At 37.6% G+C, this 20,852-nt stretch overlaps 1 protein-coding gene across 1 annotated transcript in view; it reads right to left on the reverse strand.

Moving 5' to 3' along the window:
- tnfrsf21 (tumor necrosis factor receptor superfamily, member 21) overlaps positions 1-19,268 on the reverse strand; it is a 48,144-nt gene extending 28,876 nt beyond the window's left edge. Inside the window, exons 1-2 of the mRNA XM_088403544.1 lie at positions 18,961-19,268; positions 2,983-3,661 (exon numbers count right to left, since the gene is read on the reverse strand). Coding sequence (XP_088259670.1) covers positions 2,983-3,661; positions 18,961-19,035 — 754 coding nt within the window. The 5' untranslated portion in view covers positions 19,036-19,268. The remainder of the gene's footprint in view (positions 1-2,982; positions 3,662-18,960) is intronic.
- Positions 19,269-20,852: the final 1,584 nt, after the last annotated feature.

The following is a 20,852-nucleotide window of genomic DNA, read 5'->3' on the forward strand; positions in this document are numbered from 1 at the left end:
AAAATTAAAAATATTTCAAACTAAAAAATAATTTAAAAAATGCACAAAAATTGAAACAAATTTAAAAAAGCAAAAAAGTACATGATACAGTACTGTATTCATCAAATAACGAAGTAATATTATTAATAACTATGTTAAGAATTCAAGCGTTAGAGTTCGTGACATTTGTTATCTTATTTTGAAATGTGTGCTTTTAATTTGTCGGGTCGGGTTGCATTTCTGTTTCCTGTTTTAAATTCTCTGTGCGTCATTCGGCTCCTTACGGTGACATAGTGAATGACAACGCAAGCTCATATTTATAGTTTATTATCATTTGTGTTGATAACGCAAACTACTGCCCATGTTTAGTAAGCGATGACAGTTTATTCTGTTTATGTGTTCGTTTGTGTAGAGGTTGCACTTTATAGTTAGTAGTTGTTAGTTGTTGCTAACCCGCTAATGTCGGCTAAAAATACAGTAAATTCATAGATTAAGTGTTTATATGTTAGTTTACTGACTTTATGATTGTTGTTGATTTATTATTCAACAGATGCTATATGATACACCAAACATGAGCCAAAATAAATGAGAAGTTCAACGTGATGACTTGCGTACTCTTTCACCGGAGTCTTGGTGCAGATAACCAGTGATGAGAACAAATTCTCAACAAACTAAGTAATATTAGTTATTTAATGAATATAGAATAATGTTAATAAGGATACTTTAATGTTAAATAATAGGAGAAAGGAAATAAAATATGCAAAAAATACCAAAAAAATAAAAAGTTTATGGTTACTGCGGCTATATTGGGGCGTACATAGAAATCTAGGAACTGATACCCTACTTCGCGGGTTTCACACTTCACGGGGGGTTGACACTCCCCATTAACAGCGAAGTAGGGGGATCACTGTACGCCCCTGATGTATCGCAGTATAACGAAACACTCTTTTAAGACCCAATATCCAGCTCTATTGAATTGCTTTGTACCTCCCGTGTTAAAAACCATTTTGAATTTTCTTTTGTTAGGTACACCCTAATGACCACATAAGTACTGTATCTTGTGGGCCTGTTACCAAAAACTGCTCAACAGTGAAGAGATAATGTGATTTCCTTGTAATGTGTTTGTCACAATGTTCTAATTGGGCATTCAGTTATGAGCACTGTCTTCTGATTAAATTACTGCATTCATTAAAAAGTGTATGAAAAGCACACACTTTTTCATAGTAGCCTTTAGATGAACCGCACTCACATCACTGGATCAGGTAAGATCAGTAATCTCCGGCTCCACAACGCCAGACAATTAAAGTCTGATATATTTTGCAAATGGATGTCTATGGAATTCATATATTAAATCTACCTACTCCGGAAATTAAGGCCACCTTCAGATTTCACGGAATTGCGACTCTTTAGTGGTTACATTTGAATTTCCAAGTTATGTATGGCCAAAGTCAGGGTTTTAATACCCGCTCATACCGGTATATTTATATATAACCGGTAATGAGTGGGGGTTTTTTTTCTATTTTTTGCTTAATCTAACTAAAAAGTGTTTAAATAATAGTATTAGCTGTGTGCATAGTTATTTAAACAACAAGCCACCTCTTTGAAAATAATTAGAGGGAAATCATTGCTTGTTTTTTACGTTCTCAACATGCATGGGGGATAAGGGGTAGGTCTTTCTCTAAAAAAAATAGCTGACGGGGCACTGTGACTTGCTAAGAACAATTACAAAAATAAGAAGGTTAATGCAAATTTGTTATTATACATGGTACATATTTCTTAACGTGCCAAATATTTAATATCCATCCATCCATTTTTTGGGGGCCGCTTATCTTCACTAGGGTTGCTATCTATCTACAGTATCTATCTCAGCTGTCAATGGACAGTAGGCGAGGGACACTTTGAAATGGTTTCCAGCCAATCGCAGGGTACATAGGCAAACAAGGATCAACCTTTCCTGCACCCAATCACACCTAAGAAGAATTTAAAGCGTACAATACACCTTGCATGTTTTTGGAGTGTGAGAGGAAGGCGGAGTGCCTGGAGGGAACCCACGCGGGCTCAGGGACAACATGCAAACTCGACACAGGAAGTTCTGGGGTGAGGTGGATTTAAACTCGGGACTCTGAACTATGAAACAGACGTGCTAATTACTCTCACCGAGCCGCACCAAATATTCTATATTTTATTTAAAAATAAAATAAACTGTATTAAATGGGAAAAAATTAACTGTGACACCATTATATTTTTGCTCATCAGTTATCATACCATCAGAATCTGATATAGTCCAGTTCCTAGTAGACATATGATTTTTTTTTTTTAATTGGATAAACTAGGATAAAAAAAAACATGTTAGGATCATGGTGGAAAGTTTGTGACTGTATGATAGATAAATATAAATTAGTGTCATTCTCAATGTCTTCTCGCAATTACTATAGTCCAATAAAAGATTCAGATGGATTTTTTGTTTATTTGGGATTGATAGCTCTTTTTCTTGACTAGAAGAGCAAGAAAGCCTTAAAAGCCTCTGTACACCCTATGGATGACACTGATAAAATACGTTTCGACTATGCAACTCTCCTTGTTGTGCATAATAGAAGTCAGTCCTTCCTCATCCCCACTGATGAGTGACATAATCGACACTGATCCCATACCAAACACAAAAAGTTATGACATCATTCTAGGTATGAGTTTTGTTGGTGGTGAAATAATACGGAGTACATCTGGTCGATTCTCAGAAATGACCCACTGACTAACAAGAAGAAAAAACAAATGGGGGGAGGGGGAGAATTACTCATGTTCCCTGATCCGACACATTATTGAGGTTAGGAACAGTGAGAAAAAAAAAAGACGTTGATCTCGTCATGACTACAAAGAATAGCATTCCTGGAGTAAAATGAGTAGAAGCCACCACTGTTTCTATGTCAAAGAATGTGCTTCCTTTAAAAAAAAGGCTCTCGGTTGAATGGGGTTTTTCCTGAATGTGGAGACACTAAACAAACTCACCTTTGTGATCTAATGGGGGTGAGGTTGATTCCAATGTCACTAATTCCTGTCCTTTTGCGGTGGTTGTGGAGGAAGATGCAGATGAGAGGGCTGTAGACAGGGGTCCACACAGATTATCTTTCTCTCTTGTCCCCGCTATGAGCAGTGTCAACCCCTGAGCTTGGCAGTCCGCATGGGCTCGGCACTTGAGCGCATTTGATTCCATGTCAGAGAAAGTTCCTTTGGTACACGGCTTACAAATAACATCTTCTGTTTCAGTACCTCGCTTTTTCATCCTTGTCCCTGGAGGGCACAGGGAATGGGGCTTACATTTGGCGATCCCTTCCCCTGTCAGAAAGCTGTTTGGTGGGCAGGTACACACGCGGTCCTGGGAGGTAGTGCAGGGTACTCGCTCAATGAGGCCATCAGGACATGGCGGACGACAGTGATGACATTGGGCAACGCCATTTTCACCTCGAGTAAAAGTACCTTCAGGGCAGGGGCTGCACTCTCTAACTGCAGTTAGAGAACAATGGGCAGACACATAAGTACCTGCCGGGCACTTGTCACAGACCAACTGGGAGCCAGAGACTGGGTCTTTATATTGATAGTGGCGGGGAGAGAGGAGGAGCTGGTCAGCGAGTGGGTGAGTTGTGGTCAATACCCGGGCTGAGATTTCAACCATCAATGTCCACAGGACCTGAGGACCACAGTGAGATATTATATTAATGTACTGCAATTGAAAAGCAGATAAACAACTTTATAGGAACAAATGTTTCATTTCAAATGGTTTACCGTAGTTCCGCAAATATGAAACTTTTTTTTTTTTTTTTTACAAAAATGAAGGCCAAAAGTATGGGTGTGTGCTATGGAGGGTAACTTAAAGATTGAATTTTTTTATATGACACCATTTGAGTAAGATTGATAAGGCATCCACATAAGCTTTTGATGCACATATGCACATTTTTATATCAGCCGTATTCTATAGCTGATTATCTTCACTAGCGTCGCTGGCTTACTGGTGTCTATCCCAGCTGTCTTTGAGCAGTCGGCGCGGGACACCCTGAACTGGCTATCAGCCAATTGCAGGGCACACAGAAACCAACAACCATTCACGCACCCAATCGCACCAAAGTACAATTTAATTTGCCCTATACACCTGCTCTGCATGTTTTTGGGGTGTGGGAGAAAACTGGAATGCCCAGAGAGAATTTATGCGGGTTCCGTGAGAAAATGCCAAATCCACACAGGAAGGTCAGAGCAAGTTGGAATTGAACCCGGGACTTTGAACTGTGAGCCGGACATGCTAACCACCGAGCTACCCGGTTCTTACTTAAAATAATTACCATAACGGGACGAGCTAGAGGCCAAAGGTCAGTTGGCTGTTGCAGCTAAATGCAGCTCATGTTAGCTGAGGTTGTTAAAGCATTAGTTTCAATAGAAGCAAGCAGACTGAACCCGTGTCCAAGCCCAGCCTTGTTCATGCAGAGGAATATTACTATACTGGAGAGGATCATGTAAAGGTTATGACTTCTCCAGCTGATTCAATTAGAGTGGCAAGGTACGGAGCTGTGTGCACCGGTATGAGAACATGAACAGATATTCCGTTTGACTCATTTATAATTGTGGTCTTTTGGCATATACACACAATTACAAACTTGGTGGAACACCGATGGTGTGCAACTTACGAGTATTTATAGCAAAAAATATGCATTGCAAGTAATAGGAAAAACTATTGCTTTGAGCGCATTCAACATTACACTGCCGCAATGTTCACCGACCGCTCACAATGTCAGAAATCTGAACCACACTTAACTTAACTCGCAGCAAATATATAACTTATGGCCATGAACACAATAAATATGAGGAATTTACAAGGACGACATTTATTCTCTTCTGCTGTAGTTGGTGCGTCCGATACACGGTAACATTGAAAATACCAGAATTTGACCCTAAAATTAAGGGTGCATCCAATACACATGTGTCCTAATTTTGAGGAACTACGGTATTTAAAATCTAAGATAAACAATGCACTCTGAAAAAAAAGAAACTAGATAAAAACGTATATCTCCCTTCACAGAGATAAAGTGAGCAATACGTGAACAGACAATACCATATCCATAGATAAGACAATTACAAGACGAGACAGCTGGGGAAGACGCCGGGGAAAGTATGGCTCACACGCGAGAGGCAGAGCTGACGAAAGCTGACAGAGATAACAGCGTCTTTCACACTGCCCATCAAAACTGGTTTTTACTGTGTGTCCTGTGTGAAAGGTACCCACCCGGAAAGGATGGTTCATTCAAACCGGCGAACCCTCCACTTTTCATGGTAGGTTTAGAAATGAACATATAAGGAGAGGGGCCTGCATGATTGGAAATATCAGAAAACCAGAGGGGGTTTGGAGTTCATCACAGAAGACTCTTTATGTTGAAAAAGCGATTGCTACTGTCTGACAGGCATCGCACTAGCTGCCGTCTCCTACTGTGTAAACAGGCCCAGTATTGTCAGGAAAATAAATGTTGGCTCTGCTGTTACTTCTTTCATGAGACAACTTTGTGTAAGCTTTGAGTGTGTGTGTGTGTGTGTGTGTGTGTGTGTCTTTGTTTTTGCCATGTCAAGTGTAATTCTAATTTTGTTTGAATTACATTTGGCATATATATTTTTTTAAAATTCTGTCATTTTGATGCACTTGTTTTTTTTCAGTTTCAGAATAATCTGTAACTTGTATAAACACTGTAAAAAAAGTGGCCAACAGTTGTTGAAAGTGGAATTGTATTACCTTTTCTTTTGATAATGTTAAAGGACGCAGTTTTAGTTATACTTTTACAATTTTTATAAATAATGACCGTATTTATAGTCATTGCAGTGATTGGGTTTTCTCTTCTGGAGGCAGGGTGCTTCGCAAAAAATATTTAAGAAGCACTGGTGCGGAGAGTCAAATATGAAAACAAACACAAATGGTAGGGAAGTACCAAAATGAAATTGGATGATCGAAAACAAAAACCAAAAAGGAGGAATAAAAAACAACAGATTGTGCTTTTTTTTTTTTTTTTAAGCAGCTTTGCATTTATAGCTATGACTGTGTACTTGACTAAAGCTGTGTGGATGACGCAGTCACCAAAGTTGAAAAAAAAAAAATTAACTTTCTTCAGATGAGTCCTTGAGGCATCCACTCAACTTTGGAAACAGACTGTAACATCACAGTGGAGCACAGGTCTGTCACCAGCGGCACAGGAATTGGGATGACTTTTATTGGGATAACCATAGTTTCTGATATATAATCATCTCAATTTGCATATTGCAAGTTAGTATTACGTAAAGTGACTGAACGTAAAATATTTGCCGAGGATAAAATATTTGCTGAACTGTCTGCAACAAGTAGTGTGTGGCAAAATACATCAATTATTTTACTTCATTCTACGTTTAAAAGAAGAACTTAAAACAATAAAGGTTTTAATTTTATGTGAATCATTTTTTGAATGTTTCCTTTCTGTTTTGTCTTTTGGCATCAAATAAAAAAAAAAAAGAAAGAAAAAAAATCTCATTTTTGGCTGAAAATTTGCATTTGCGTGTCTCCTTTAGCAGTCGTTTACAAAATGCCAACGCAAGACTGCAACTCTAAACAAATGTAAACACGTTTAAATAATGTTACAATATGGGGATTACTCAAGAGTCAAGACACAAGGTTAAGTCCTTCCTTGACCACACTCTAAACTAAAAAAATGCTCATGCCTAGTCCATTTGACCTAATTTGTAAAGAGACTATGTCTTACTAACAGTGTGGGGAACATTATGTTGTAAAAGAAATTAATTATAGTTACTAATTACTTGATCAAAACTGTAACTGAGTTAGTAAGAATTATTTTATGACGAAAATAACTCATTACACAATTCGGATATTTTCTTTCTTGAGCAGATTTTAAAATAATTGAAATAATTGTACATAAACTTCAGTAATTATTGCAAATAATCCAATAGCAGACGCATCTATGGTTAAGGGTGATGAGGCAAATTACGATTGTTTTCACACTTATCGCTGTCCAGCAAAATTATTTTTAGTACTTCTTAAATAACATTGCGGGCCATGACAACATTTACTTTTAGTCTATGTGGAGGGCCGCAAAAATGTGGATGGCGGGTCGCAATGGCCCCCTTTCCACCAGCTTAAGCGGATTTGGTGGTGACACAAAGTATATAAGTAGAGGGATATTAATGGGATGTTGAACTGCAATTTAAAATCAGCGTGAAATGTTTGTGTTGGTGTTTCTGGGTCTGCGGAGACAGGATGAGGCCATCTGTATCACTATTATCAGAACATCCTTCCATCCATTATCTTAGCCTCTTGTCCTCAAGAGGGACACAAGCGAGCCCATCCCAGTAGTCTCTGGGCAGTAGGTGGTGTACACTCTGAGCTGAAGTTGTTATAAAACATCATTCAGCAAAACACAGATGAGCACAGGCCATATGATTGCTGTTCTTTCTGATGAACTGAATTTATAAGGTCGGGTTGCGTGATCGACCAGATTCTCCTGACCCTCAGGCACATGAGACAAAAGAACAAGCATGACTGTGCACACAATGGTTGAGTAGATTTTACAATGGCTGGTGGTCACCATGCATCACCCTTTAATCCTGGCTCCACTGTCAACTCTGCTGGGAAGTCGACACATACATGGTTGAGGGGAATAGCTTGACATATCTAATTTGACGTCACACAGAACACATAAGGTGAGTCACGGCAAAGTAGTTATAGCAAACCTTGACCCCAGAAAACAAAGAGACAGCTCCACGTTTCTTCCCACCACATTTGGTGAATAATAGGTTTATTATTTCCACATTATTTTGGCTACATGTAGGTCATTTTTGTTTCATTTGAATTTCGAATACAAGGTGGAATCAACAGGTATAAAACCAAGTGTTTGTAAATCGTATTTTCACAGTGTGTTGCATGTACAGTATGCTTTGAAAATTTACAAATGAGATTAGCAGTTTGTGTTGGTATGCGGGACAAAAAAGAGAATGGTCTGGTTTGAAGTGATGAGCTAGCAGGAATTTTTTGCTGATGACTAGTGTGAAAGCTTGCCATCCATGAAAACCGGGAGATATTTCACTGAGCAAAAGATTTTATTAGGACTCCAGAGATGTCCTCTTGTTTAATAAGACTGGGAAAGATTTCTTTTGAAATTATGTACGCATTTTTCTCAAAATAGAATCTAATATAAAGACAGTTAAGAATGTGGGTTCACCCGTGATATGATCCACATAAACAATAATATGCTACAGAACATTTGCGGCACATCTACTTCAAAAATGCACACGCTATAAAACAACTAAACACAAATATAGCTAAATCAATAAGAATAAGAATACAAACAGGCTGCAGATTTAATATATAGAAATTAAAGTTTTTATATGAGCTGTACAAACAATAGTACAGGAGCGTGGACGAAACCTTTTTGACAGGCAAACTCATTCAAACATACTTGCAAATACCTTTGAGCATATTTGTATATACATTCAAACAAAGTGTTAGTAAATACAAACGCACTTACTTGTAGGACAAATCCACAAGAAATAGAAGTTTCTTTTTCATGTGTATGTCAATATTCTGTTGCGTTATGGGGAAAATGCCATGTTCTTAGCATTTAGCTTATGAGTAGCCTACATTCTAACATACTTTCAAACATGTTTGAACGTACTTGGAGAAATGTTCAAACAAAAACATTTACTCCATATTGACAGTCCAGTCACATACTTCTTATTTGAGTCAGTGACAATTACAGATTAATCTCTGGGCGAAATTTTGACCCAACTCGGGCTTTTTGATGTTTTTGATATGCGTTATCAAAGGAAAAGCATATTTAAAAAAAAAACAAACAAGGATGCTAAAATATTGCATAGATTGTCAAAACATGTCAATTTTCAATATGACGTCCTACCTAAATGCTTGCAAATGGGGGGTCAAAAGGTACACTTTGCAGATGTTAGATTTGGCCCATATCAGGCTCATTTACTGCCATTTAAAATTGGAAATGTGTTAATTTTGGACATTAAAAACCCAATGTTTTAACTTGCATTTCTCCCGATTTTTGCATTAATCCTTTCAACGGCAACTCACGAACAGGGTGCAGTAGAAATTTTTGTGATGGGAGCCCAAAATAACTTGATTGATGATGCAAAATTCTTGTAGTTGACAAAAGGCTTCGATCCAAGAACTAACTATAGCAGGAAAGTTTTCATTTTGCTGCAGGGAAGCATTTTATTTCATGCAATGCATAACATTATAGCTGCATATTCCCATCTGCGGCAGCGAGGAATATCTGTTAACCTTTTTTTCACACAAAATGAAAATTCTTCGAAATGAAACAGCCTTGGAATACATACATGTAAATATACAAATATATGGAATGCACCAGATTCGGTGGACGAGCTGGAGGTACACGCTGTGTTGCGGAGGGGGATCGGACATTGACAAACATGAGATCAAGCAGCCGGATGCTGTGTTCATCACAGCTGGTGACTTCAACCAATTGCGACTTTAGGACTATTCTTTTTCTAAAATTAAATTATTTGTTTGATTTGGAATGTGGTCCGCTTGGGAGGTGAACAGACTAAAAATTTCACTGTGTGGTTTCATGTTATGCATGCGACAATAAATCTCTTTGAATCTTTGAATATGATATGATATGATATGATATGATATGATATGATGTGATGTGATATGATATGATATGATATGATATGATATGATATGATATGATATGATATGATATGATATGATATGATATGATATGATATGATATGATATGATGCTGTGACCCTTTCAAAGTTGAGCCCAAGTTAGGTGATAATATGGCCAGGCTAGTGAAAAATCCGAGGAGTCAGGTGAATTATTTGTGATTTTGCTAACTTGTTTGCTACCTTAATAGCAGCCAGGCATTGGACAGATTAGATCACATATAATGGAGATACCAAATTCGGTATATGAATACTTCAATACTTTACACTAAAACAGGAGTAATAATTAAACTAGGTCATTAAGGCATCCGCCAGTTCATCAAGGTGTCCAACAAAATCATTTAATCATGATATAATGGATACTCCCAATGTGTTTTTTTCCTGTCAAATTATCATCGAATCAGCAAGTCCTGGCCAGCCTTTAACTCTCATATGAGGTTGGAGAATAGAAGATGTGCACGAATCAAACAGGAAATCTCTTTCACACATACTGCAGACACAGTGGTTGTTTTACAGGAATGGAGCACAGCGCATTAATCCACTCAGGGCACGCTCCCTCAGGCTAGTCCAACATGGTCGCGAGCCAGAAGGGCACACGCTGAGGCCAGGCCCACCCAGAAAGCCACATATTCATCAACCTGCCAAATCCAAGCTACCCAAAAACAACCACTACCCTGATCCAGTATCAATGCTTTGTCATTCTTTGGAAGTTACTGTAACTTGACTATGTTATGTTAGATCTTAACTTTGACGGCCTCTCGATCCTTTTGACCTGTCACCCATAATCTCATAGGTAGCAGACATGACCTCTAATTCTCTCTGCAACTACAGAGGGAAACTACTGAGGTTACTGTAACATATGCTGTTCAGCATGCCATGACGGCGGTATAGTACAAACTGAAGCGAAGCAGGCTGAACAATTAACAGATTTCTGATCAACAATGGAGTAGAATACCCTGACCCTGTAGATGGCAAAAGTTGCTCTTCTTCCTTCTCGTCATTTGTTCAAAGATATTTGTTAGTCTTCCACGGGATGTCATATTCGGACCTGTCCAATTTGTTTGAAATATAGGTCTTCGGAAAAGATTTGCTGATCATCTTACTCGGGATATTATCCAAAGCTTTCTTTACCCAAGTGACGACTGTTGTGAGATCAGAGCTTAGAACATTGCCCTTTGCTGTTTCTCCCCCCACCTGGCCGCATTCATGCCGGCATTTTAAGCCTTGTAAACGACATGATTTTACTTATTCCACGTTCGACTTAATGTTATTCAAACACAGATACTGTAAGTATTCCTACATACGAACCTCCGTAAAACGGAAATTCCCGAACCCGGAAAAAAAAACGTATGCATTAAATTTTCTATGACCATACTACTTTAATGATTGATCCCTTGCAACAGAATTTCTGGTTCCGGAAACCATACATAAGGAAGCCTGCAGTAGTGCCAACGCCGAAGGGTCCCGCTCAATATAAGGAATAACTGTGTCTGCTCCTACCTTTTGAATCTTCTATCATCTGATCCAAAACGGCGACATGTAAGTACAGTACAATATTTGGACCATGTTTTTGCAATTTCAAGTATTGTGCTCATAGACCGTATATGTTATGAACACTGCAGTTTTTGTTCAATAAACAGGTTTTGGACAATATATTTTTGTGTTTTATTGCTTGTATTCTTACACATGTATTGTATTTTGTTAATGTACTGCACATTCGTGCAGGACATGTACCGTCGTTTCCCACATAAGGAAATTATGTTCTAAGCAAAGATTGGATTACACAAATATGATTCCTTACTAGAGAATACTAACTGTACGTGGAAAAAAATGGTCTATTTTGAGTTATGCGATTATAGGTTGACCCCTCTAATATGGAGGTTGAAAATGAAGGGAAAAAAGCTCTACTTGTACTTGGAGAAATACGGTAATGTCCTTACTTTTTTTAATGTGACTGTTTATCCCTAAAAATGTACAGCTGTTTACATTCTCGGTCACGTTGAAGGGCAATTTGACAGACTATGGACTAGCAATATAGGGAAGTGAGAGTATGTGGAAAATGAAATACCATGCACTTAAAACCAGTGACAAGACAAAAAGGAGAAGCTGAAACAAATGCAACCAAGGCATTTTTCCCTGTACTTTCCTGCTAACGTGTACAGTAGACAGACAGTGTCTGGAGCCTCTGCACATAGCCAGTCGAGTATCAAGTCAGGTCTGCTGCATGGCTTTGTTCCTATCACTCCATTTCGTTTCTGTGTCTTGTCTATTTCTCACAAAACCAAACACCAGCCGATCAGGAAAGCAGAAAAATCGCCTATTTACTCTGCTGATATGTGTGACTCACTACCAGGACGGACAATGAGAGAAAAGAGACATCTGAGGGTGTGGTTGCTGGTTAGGCAGATCTTGTTTACATCACGTGGACAACAGTGCAGCAACTCAGCACAACAAACATACTCTGCATACAGATCATACCCCTGAATTTTGGACTCCCGGTACAAGTGAGCAGAGCAATCTGTAATTCTATCTCAGGCGCCAGCTATTCGTCCAATTTCGAGACACACTGAGAAATCAATGGACTTCCTACAAGGACTGCTTTGTCATGTACAATGATGTCAAATCAAAACATCTTTACACATCGAAATGAATGGATAAGTCATGAATCCATTCTAGACCCCTATCCCCAAAAAGTCATAGTTTTAGATGAAAAAAAAAAAACACTATTGCAAAAACATATATTATTATAATGTATAAAGAAAATACAGTATATCAATTACATAAATTAAAAAAAAAACTGTAATTAGTCACGTATTGCATAAATTGTATTTCTATTTTTGTGATGTTCTGGATGGTGTTTTGCTGTGTTTTGGTTCGTGTCAGGGTTTTCTGTTCTTTATTTTTTCGAGTTTTGTTGGGTTTTGGTTTATCGCTTCACATTTTGGGTTGTTTGGTCTTTTCTTTATGTTACTTCATGTTTCTGTTTTTCTTGTTGGTGTGGTGTGATTGCCTCCACCTGTCCACATTGAATTGCTACTCTTGCGTTGGCCAAAGAACTCTCTGTTCCGATTGTGTCTTGTCCAGGTGCTCCTTGTTGTCTTGTTAGTTTTTAGTGTATTTAATTTCCTGTTTTCCTTTCAGTTCTTGTTGGGTCATTGTCAATGTTGCGACAATTGTTGCTGTCCTTTCAAACTCGTTTGATTTTTGGTCATTTTTATATTATTTTTTTTCTGAGGGCAACCTGCCACCATGAGTTTTGGGTTCACAACCTTTAACCACCACACCCTTGTTGCTGAATCACGACAATTTTGTGGCTCGCCTCTGGTTTTTTGTTACCATGTACTGTATGCCTGTTAGTTTTGTCGGATGCTCAGTTTGTTTTTGCTTGCTGCGCTGTGTGTTTTAAACTAGTAGTTATTTTTTTCATATAGGTTTATAATATGCTGATGCTAATGCTATGCTAATTTTAGCTAAAGCTTAGATTATTCATAGCATCAAGCTATAGGACTAACAATATTTTGGTGTAAAAAAAAAAAGAGACTATTTAATTCTCTTTTGTGTTATCGTAGTCTTATAGTAAAATTTAACTAGGAGCGTGGGGCTGCAACTAATGATTATTTTCACCAAGTGTCGTTTTTGTTGTGTTTTTTAAAACATGCTTGAATTTCCAACCTTTTTATTCAAAAGCAGGACAATATTTCAAATTGATAGTGCAATAACATTAAGTTGAGATTCAGTTAAGAGCGTGATCTGTAACATCAGAAAAAAAACGCAAATGTTATTTTTTTTTCCTTTTCCGAAGTAAAAACCAATGTTTCCAAAGGTGTTATTTAGATTCAACACAAAGATAAAAAGCATCCTTACATTGAGGATCATATCCATACTGTATATGCAATTAGGCCTCAAAATGATAGTTATAATGGAAAATGGAGAATTGAATACTTTGATAATCGATTAGTTTTTGATGAATACATTAATCACTGCTCTATCAGGGCAACATATTAACAACTTGAAGCAAGCGCACACAGCAAAAACAGACATGTTTGGCCAAATATCCTAATAATTCTATGGTGCTACATATGGAGTCTCAAAAGTTTTGAAGCGGTTGCTTTAGGTGGGTGAAAACAATGTTTTCTGTTTACATATGAGGTGTGTGCATTCATGTTTGTGTGCGGGTGGCAGAATAACATTTGTCGGCAATGACTTGCTAATTAAAACGGGGCTTCACATGGACACATGTTCAGGACAGAGACATGCACGTGCCCTCCTTCTCTCCCTGTGTGTATTAGCTTATGGAACCCCTCCCCCTAATGCACTTGTTCACACCAAGAAACACCTGTTGTGTGTTGCCCCGTGCCATCCTTACAATGTGGTCTCAGCACATTTCAGCTCAGACAGGAAGGAGACTGTCTGGATTCACTCACTGTGAATTTATCACAGACAAAAGCGAATGATGATTATTTGTGTGCATGTGTCACATTACTGCTGATAAGTGCTTATCCATCGTGCAAATGGCTTGACGCAAGGTTTGTGGTTTGAACAGATATGCTTTGTTGTGCCCCGATGGACTGCAAGTAAGCTGTAAATTTATTCAAATGAATACAAGTGATTTTTCCGCAGGATTTTTATTTATTGACGCACACCCATATAAGGATTGATTGTCATCATATTGTTTAAAAAAAAAGAAATAATAATAATTAGATTGACTGCAGAAAATGTGCTAACTAATTTATTTTTTGGGTAGATGGGCTGTCAAAAAAAAAATGTTTACTATTACAGTGGGCCCCCGTGTTACGAACTTAATCCGTTCAGCTCGTATGACGGGCAATCAAAACCTATGTTAATTAGTGAATGCGTGCAACGCGCGCAAAAACCTTAGGTAAAAACATCACGACTTTATACACATATTAAAAATGAGTAACATAATCTACTGTACAGTTAAATTAAATAACATATACAAAGGAAAAATGACATTTACCTTTGGGGCGACGTGACTTGAGCTGGGTGGAGGCGGAGGGGAGCAGAGACCAACCCGCAGAATTTATTGATTTATTTTCTTAAAAGGGAGCTTTTCTCAAACTAGAACATATCACCGGCGATTTCCTTCTCTTTAATCCATAATAGAAGAAGCCTCTCAATTTTGTTGTCGATCGAGTTCCGTCCCCTGGCAAGGAAAGTCTTGCCCTTAGAAGATTGCCGAGCGGTTACGGCCATACTCACGAGCAAGGTTAACCATGCGTGCGCCTCCTTCGTATTTTTTTTTTTTATTATCTCCTGCTTCGTTTCTATTGTCATCATCCTCTTACTTCTTCCTTTACCGCCACTAGCAATTTTAGAAGCCATGTCTAACAGATAAAGTTTGCAAAGTCTTAACAACATTCCTTCCTTCCGTTTTTCACTCATTTTCTCTCCTTCCTTCCGTCCCGACCAGCTGTGCCATCAAGCTAGATGAAGGCGTTCGACCAATAGCATATCGGCATTTCCGTGACTGACACAGTGACTGAAACAGTGACTGTGACATTGTAAGAGCAATAGCATATCAGCGTTAACGTGATGTGCGTGAGCAGATGATTTCGTTAATGTAGCAAAGCGCGGTTAATTGTACGTACACATTGACTGGCAAAACGTGGCGAAATCATAGTTATAACCATCACGAATATATACACACATTTAAAATTAATACCATAATCTACTTTGCAGTTAATTAAATAAACATGAATACACAAAGGATAAATGACATTTTCTTCTGGGGCGACGTGACTTGAGCCGAGTGGAGACGGAGGAGAGCAGAGACCAACCCGCAGAATTTATTGATTTATTTTCTTAAACGGGAACTTTTCTCAAACTAAAACATATCACCAGTGATTTCCTTCTCTTTAATCCATAATAGAAGAAGCCTCTCCATTTTGTTGTCGAGCGAGGTCCGTCCCCGGCAAGGAAAGTCTTGCCCTTAGAAGATTGCCGAGCGGTTCCGTCCATACTCATGAGCAAGGTTAACTATGCGTGTGCCTCCTTCGTATTTTTTTATTATCTCCTGCAAGGTTTCTATTGTCATCATCCTCTTACTTCTTCCTTTACCGCCACTTGCAATTTTAGAAGCCATGTCTAACAGATAAAGTTTGCAAAGTCTTCACAACATTCCTTCCTTCCGTTTTTCACTCATTTTCTCTCCTTCCTTCCGTCCTGACCAGCTGTGCCATCAAGCTAGATAAAGGCGTTCGGCCAATAGCATATCGGCATTTCTGTGATTGACGTGACGCCGGCCAATAGCATCTCCGTGACTGACTCCGTGACTGACACCGTGACTGAGACAGTGACTGTGACATTGTAAGAGCAATAGCGTTCAACTTTGCCGTGATGAGTAAGTCGAAATGTTCGTAAAAGAGGGTGTTCGTAAACCGGGGGCTGACTGTATTTTCAAAGTAAAAATAGATGTTTACACATGTGTTCAACATAATTTTCCACTATTTTCCACACTATAAGAAGTGCCTAAAAGCCTTCAATTTTCTCAAAAGCTGACAGCGCGCTTTGTAATCCGGTGTGCCTTATACAGCACATAAACCGTGAGTTTTCATTTTTGAGGGACAAAAAACATTAAATAACTAAATCTCCATGTAAATTATTCATTTTTTTTATGTTTTTTACAATAAAAATGTTTATAACACACTGTTTGAAATTTGAAGGAGTACCAGCAATGAACACTCCTTCTCCTGCTGTCCGTGCCTATAAGAGACATGGCGACCTTCGGAGGAGGTGCTTTGATTATATTTAAATCGTCCTGTTGGTCATTAAGAACACATCTGTTTGCACATTTTTTAAATTTATAATCATTGAATTGATTTATTTTTAATGAAAAACTGTCTAAATCTTACACAGTGACACTTTAATTTCTGATTGAAAAGTTTGACTAACTTAGCTAGCTGTTTTGCTGACATTCACTTTAGCGCAGCTCCATCTAGTGGATGCATAACACACACGCAGCCACTACTGTAGCTTCTATTCTATGTGCCTTGCAACGCGGTGTGCCTTACATGCGAAAACAATTTTGTAATTGATCATTCATTGAAGGTGCGCCTTATAATGTGTAAAATATGGAGATCAGTCTATTTTCATTGAGGTTTACACAAATCTGAGGATATTTTCTGTCTGTAAGTTTAAATTCTGAGTATTTGGACAACTTTAGCTCTCTGAACAATTAATTGATTATCAAAATTATTTGTTGATTAACAGGGTAATCATCCGGTTGCCAATTTGTCAAAAAATAAAAACTACGACCTCTATTTTAGAAGAATATAATCATTATAATCATTTTTGGCAGTTAAACAAAATGCTGGAAGTGCAATTGTGTCATCCTCAGCCCCAGCAAAAAAAAAAAACAAGCATCAATGACAGACGGGCTTTCCTAATTGTATTAACCCAATTGAACCTTACATGTCACTGCCACCAGTGTCAACATCATTATAGAGAAGAGTTCTTGTAACCATTCTACCTGCAATGTAGTTCATCAAAAATTTAAATTTAGGGCAATCATTCCATTATTTATATGCATAAATTTCACTGTGGAAAGCTTAAAATACCATGATATAGGCCCTTTAAGGTATTAATTTTATTTATAAGGTATTCACGTCCAAGAAAAATAATTTAGTTATTAAATAAAACATACGCAGTACATTTTAAAAAAAAAACATTTTTTTTTTCCTGCTAACAATGTGTAAACAAGTAACGTTGCAACAATATGTCACTGTTCTTTTGAAAAAATGGCACATTCTAGTGGCTACTAGCAACTTTTGCATAAACAACAAGCCAGTGCTGGGCCTACTGTCAATAAGATAAGTTGTTTTGTACAATTTCTCAACAATTAACCATCTAGTACTGCAGAAATACATTGATAGTATCTGCTATATATGTGTGTTGCTATAGATTATACAGATTACTATGTAGGTGTTTGGTGATCATTTTCCCCTTCTCTGGCATATTATTATTATTATTATTATTATTATTATTATTATTATTATTATTATTATTATTATTATTATTATTATTATTATTATAAAATACAGGTGGGACAAAACATCCCAGGGCCTGTAACCGAATCTATGGAAGTGGGAATTTTTTAACTAATTTTCCAAATGTCCTAGACTCATAAATCAGGGGTTCTCAAACTTTTGGGAGTCAGGGACCCCTTTTAGAAAGCTAATATTCCAAGGACACCATTGCAAATATTTGCGGGAACAAAACAAAACGAAAGCATTTAAAATGTATTAGTGTTATTCAATTTTCAAAATTAATAAGTGCCCTTTTTATTCAGCAACAGATTCAATTTGACAACAAGTATATTTGTTACTATTCAGTTATACTGCGCTATATTGCACACCTCCCTCAAATAAAATGCCACTTGAACTTTGCTGGCTTCATTGTCCCGTTAGCAAGCAACTGTCAACACAAAACAAATTTGAAAATTATAACAATTAATTAATAACCCAAACTATTTCATGGACCCCCTGCAGTCAGGCCATGGACCCCACTTTGTGAACCACTGTAAACGAGTACTGGCATATATGAAATACGTTTTATTTATTTATTTATTTATTTATTTATTTATTTATTTATTTATTTATTTATTTTTAATAAAAGAATCGGTAGTGAAAGATTTAAAAAATATCTTATTTTCTCATATTTCCTCCGACACTTTACATTCGTTTTCATTATGTTGCTTCTCTTTCTCTTTTTAAGACAATATTATAGAATGTCGTTTTTCCTTGTTGAAATTTGAAACAAAACCGTAAAAAAGTGTGTTCTGGGTGGGAGGAAATGGATTAATCACCGATAGTCGATTCAATGGGCATTCCCCAACAGCTGTGCAAAAAGGTTTCAGTTCTAAACGAACTTTCGGTTATAGACAAAAAGTAAAACGATATCTGTGTTAAGGCAAGCGCTGAATGGTGCAGACTCAGATGACTAACTGATATTTCGAGTTTTGTCAACACAATCGCAAAGTGGCAAACAAGCGCACCACTGTTACTTTTGTGTTGCTTCGCCCACAGTGGAATAACTGGTTACTGATGAGAACGTAATGCGAGGGGGAATAAATGATCATTGTATTTGCGAATTGTCAACATGTAGGAACACTGCCCCTCAAGCTCAGTCTGCAACGGACAGGAAAGGATGTGGGAAGAAAAAAAATAGGCACTGCCCCTTTAAATTGAGAAGCTGTTGAAGAAAGGAGACCGAGCGTATGAATCAAATAAATGCACTCACCACTGCAGAAATATACATGGCAGACATTATGTAGATGTACAGGCTCAGACAAGTCCTTGTCCAAACAGTTCTCATCTCTAGGTGTCTCTGCTCTTCATCCTTCTCCTCAGTGCATTACAGAGGAGAGAAGCCGCTCAGCTGCGGCGTTTTCTAGTCTGGGTCCCCAGATGGAGCGCTTTAAGGTAGTAAGGGATGAGGGCTGGGCAAATTCCCATCGCGGTGATGGATGAGGGCCGCACGGGCACCGCCGCCTCGCCCCGTGCACGCTTGTTGAGTGAGCAGTGCGGCGCCGTCCTCGAAGCTGCAGAGCAACGCTGACTCTCTGAGGCGATGACGCAGGCAGTGGGCGTGGTTAGAGACGGAGCGAACACGTGCGCTCAACGCTCACAGAATTTGAGTTTTCATTATTGCGGCAGACGGAAAAAGGACACATTTGAAACTAACGGGTAAACAAATAAATTGTCCAAAATTTAATCTAACCTGGACTTAATCAATTCGACCCAACATCCTGTTTGTGCAAAACAAGCACAGGCAAATTATACTTCTTTATTTACTTTACTGTTTTGTTTTGTTTTGTTTTAATAACCGACACGTTTATTAAATTGACCCAAATAAAGACATAATTTTGGGGTTAGTTATGATCCAGCAGATTTAACAGACTAAAAAAAGAAAGGTGACCAGGGCTGAGATGAGCCATTTTTTTCATTGGAAAAAAAAAAACATTAAAATAACGCACACACCAGCTTATACCAGGTTGAGGTTATACCAGGTTTTGTCTGTGTGGGAAAAAATGTCAGAAAAGGCCTACTATAACAAATGGTTGGGGTTTTTTTTTGTAATCAGAGATACTCCAAATCAGTTTTTCTCAAAGTGGGAGGTCTGTGGACCAACTGCAGGGAGTTCGTGAGGAATTAAAAAAAAAGTAAAAAATAAATAAATAAATAAAAAATCATGACTCTTCAATAAAGCAACAAATTCAACCAGTTGAATAGATATTTAAAATTTTAATAATTTTGAAATTTGTCAAAATGTGTTTTGTGTCTACAATTGCTTGCTAATGAGGTGATAAAGTGATAAATTGACCCAGTTTGTTATAAGGAGGCATGCAATTTGCAATTATCATTTTCTAAACTGCAGTATTGCTGAAGAGTAATAAATGCACTTGTCAAATTGAATCTGTTTGTGAATAAAAATGGCTTAAATGTTTGTTTGTTTTTTTGCTTTGTTTTGTTTTGTTTCTGCAAACATTTGCAACTGGGGTCCTTGGAAAATGTGCTTCCTCAAAAGTATCTATGACTCAAAAGTTTGAGAACCCCTGCTCTAAATGACAGCACTTGTATACTGACTGACTCTCATTTAACATGAATTTGAAAGTGTAATTTATGTGGTTAATTCTCAACATATCATCAATATATGACACAAGGTATAATAGGGTGTGCACGAAAATAGTGCAATCACATTAAATCAGGGTACCTCATTTTTTCAAATGAGTTGTGCAAGGAAAGTTCAAATTTTGGTGCATTTTTTTCCTACAAATGTCCGGCTTTTTTATGTTGCAAACCTTTTTAATCTTTGTGGCATTAATTTGTTAAAATTATTTTGATTTTTTTATGACATCATTAAAGAATCAATGGGGAAAAAAACACTAGGGAGCTGAAATTTCCAGCGGATGATTAAACCGTAAATTTTCCAGTTGCAACGATTCTGACCTTTCTATGTGAATGCAGCTGGAGATTTTGTGTACAAAAATAATCATTGTCCAAATTTTTAATCATTGTCCAAATTTTGGAGCACAGAAAACCATCATAAATACATTTTTTGAGATGCATTGTAATAAGATTTATTTTATTGATTTTCCTGCAGTTTTTGCAACACTCTGTTGAGCAGCAAAC

Source organism: Hippichthys cyanospilos, chromosome 20 (assembly GCF_059441005.1).
Source record: "Hippichthys cyanospilos isolate Australia breed blue-spotted pipefish chromosome 20, RoL_Hcya_1.0, whole genome shotgun sequence".
Lineage (NCBI taxonomy): Eukaryota > Metazoa > Chordata > Actinopteri > Syngnathiformes > Syngnathidae > Hippichthys > Hippichthys cyanospilos.